General features: G+C 60.3%; 1 protein-coding gene across 2 annotated transcripts in view; it reads left to right on the top strand.

The window, feature by feature from the left end:
- The first annotated feature begins 446 nt into the window (after positions 1 to 446).
- Tbc1d16 (TBC1 domain family, member 16) overlaps positions 447 to 2,558 on the top strand; it is a 47,158-nt gene continuing 45,046 nt past the window's right edge. For both annotated transcript variants that reach the window (XM_013037742.1, XM_013037743.1), the window contains exon 1: positions 447 to 681. In XM_013037742.1, coding sequence (XP_012893196.1) covers positions 504 to 681 — 178 coding nt within the window. In that variant the 5' untranslated portion in view covers positions 447 to 503. The remainder of the gene's footprint in view (positions 682 to 2,558) is intronic.

Raw genomic sequence — 2,558 nt, forward strand, 5'->3', positions numbered from 1 at the left:
GGCATTCTTGGGTTCTTCAAATACTTATGGCACCCTGAGAACCAGACGCCAGGAACACTCGGGCTGGTGGGGTAGATGGGAAGTCAGGCCTCCTCGTGATCATGGTAGAAACAGGCCAGACACAAACCCTAAAGGGTTCGGAGATTGCTGTTGGAAACAGCTGTCCTATAGCCTGGTTGTTCTGTCTGGGGATGATTTGGACCCGGGGACTCTTGGCAATGTCTGGAGACAGTTCAAGCTGCAGAGAGGTGCTAGTGGCCTGTGGAAGGTTGAGACTGGGGGTTGCTCATTACAGTCCCATGACCAGCCAAGGCGGACCTGGCTTGCCCGGGGCATGGCCCTGTGCTAACAGCTGTGGTCTGCTGGACACAGGAGGGCCCAAGCTGGCCTGCCCTGCCCGAAATCTTGACCCCAGTCTCTCCGCTTCCTTCCTCTCCCCTCGCAGGTCTTGAAGAGCCCGGCCTGGGCCACAGCACACAGAGGATGGAAATGTGCGCCCAGCAATGTCTCTGGGCCGCCTCCTTCGCCGGGCCTCCTCCAAAGCCTCGGACCTCCTGACCCTCTCCCCCGGTGGCGGTGGGGGCCCCCCCTCGGTCCTGGATGGGGAGATTATCTACTCCAAGAACAATGTCTGCGTGCACCCCCCCGAGGGGCTGCAGGGGCTTGGGGAGCACCACCCAGGTGAGGCGGGAGGGGGGGCCTGGGACTGGAGGTCCTGGGGGCGAGGCCTGGGACTGGAGGTCCTGGGGGGGAGAGGCCTGGGGCTGGAGGTCCTGGGGGGGAGAGGCCTGGGGCTGGAGGTCCTGGGGTGGGGAAGGCCTGGGGCTGGAGGTCCTGGGGGGGAAGCCTGGCTGGAGGTCCTGGGGGGGGGAGTCTTGGGCCTGGAGATCCTGGGGGGGGGCCTCAAAGTTGGGAGTGGGGGGCAGAAATTCCCAGGAAATCGCTGGTCCTGTTTGCTTGTGCTGGGGCTATCACCCTATGAGAATTAAGGACCAGAACTCTCCACTGGAGTGGGGGCAGGGAGGGGACCTGGCCACTCTGCCTGGAGTCCTGGTCGCCTGCAGCCACCACTGGGGTGGAATGAAATGTTCTGGGGTGCTGGGGGGGAGGTGTCCCTTGGGATATTGTCACCATGGGGGGGGGTGTCCCTTGTCACCATTTGTGAAGCCCAGGGAGACGACTTGGTTCTGTATTTACAGGGCTGGCCGTGTTCCAAGTCAGGGCACGGTGCCACAGCTAACTAACCATAGCTTACAGGGAATGTCCCCCAGACGGAAGGGTCCTGGCCAGCCCCGCAGCCTCTCTGCCCTGAGTTGGAACAGAAGTTGTGTGCGTGTGTGTGTGTGTGTGTGTGTGTGTGTGTGCACATGCACGTGAACTCAGGGCCTGAGCACCGTCCCTTAGTTTTTTCACTGAAGACTGGTGCTCTGCCACTTGAGCCACAGCTCTACTTCTTGTCTTTTGGTAGTTAATGGGAGGTAAGAGTCTCATAGACTTTCCTGCCCAGGCTGGTTTCAAACTGTGATCCTCAGACCTCAGCCTCCTGAGCAGCTGGGGATGACCGGCGTGAGACACCGGAAGTCGTCACAGTCCCTTGTCCCTGGGCAGTGACTCGGCCAGTCAGTGGCTTGCTTTATTCCTCCAGCACTGGGCTTGGTTTGCACAGCCCTGGCCCTCTGGTGGATGGGACACAGCTGACAGGGCTGGCAGCTCCAGCCGTACGTTGCCGGGCCATGTGGGGGCACAGGGCTGCCCCCAGGAAGCCTGGCTGCCGCCGGCGCTGCCCAGGGTGCGGCGGGGGTGCAGCGGAGGCCCTCACAGATGTCCGAGTATTTTCTCATTTAGTTCTTTATCCAGTTATTTATGGACAGTCTCCCTCTGTAGCCCACGCTGGCCTCAACTGGAGATCTTCCTGCCTCGGCCTCCTGGTGGCCGGGATGGCCGGTGAGACACCACACCTCATGATCAGTGTTTAAAGTGAGGGGTGTCGGTGAGCCCTGAGCACCTCACTGCAGTTCGGGGGAGTCCTGGATAAGTAAGCTAGGAAGCAAGGAAAAAAATTCAAAGCTAATGAAGTGCTACGTGTTGGTGCCTCACACCTGTCATCCCAGCTACTCAGGAGGCTGAGATCTGAGGATCATGGCTCAAAGCCAGCCTGGGCAGGAAAGTCCAGGGAACTCTCATCTCCAATGAACCACCAGAAAACTGGAAATGGCACTATGGCTCAAAGGGGTAGAGCGCTAGCCTTGAGCAGAAGAGCTGAGGGACAGCGCCCAGGCCCTGAGTTCAGGCCCCACAACCACCACCACCGAATCTAATGAAGAGTATGTGTGTCAGGCCTCCTTCCTGGGTGTTTCGGGCCCTGACTGCCAGGTGCAGGACCAGAACCACCCACCTGGAAGCAAGGGAACCCCAGGTCCAGTCCTGGCTCTCTCCTCCTACCTGCTGCTTCCTTGAATGCAGACACCCGGCAGGGCTGGGAATTCAGGGTGGCCCGAAAGGGGCCGGCACCACTCCAGGCCCTGTGTGCAGTGGGCTCAGCATTTGTGTGGCGGGGG

Source organism: Dipodomys ordii, unplaced genomic scaffold (assembly GCF_000151885.1).
Source record: "Dipodomys ordii isolate 6190 unplaced genomic scaffold, Dord_2.0 Scaffold7, whole genome shotgun sequence".
NCBI lineage: Eukaryota > Metazoa > Chordata > Mammalia > Rodentia > Heteromyidae > Dipodomys > Dipodomys ordii.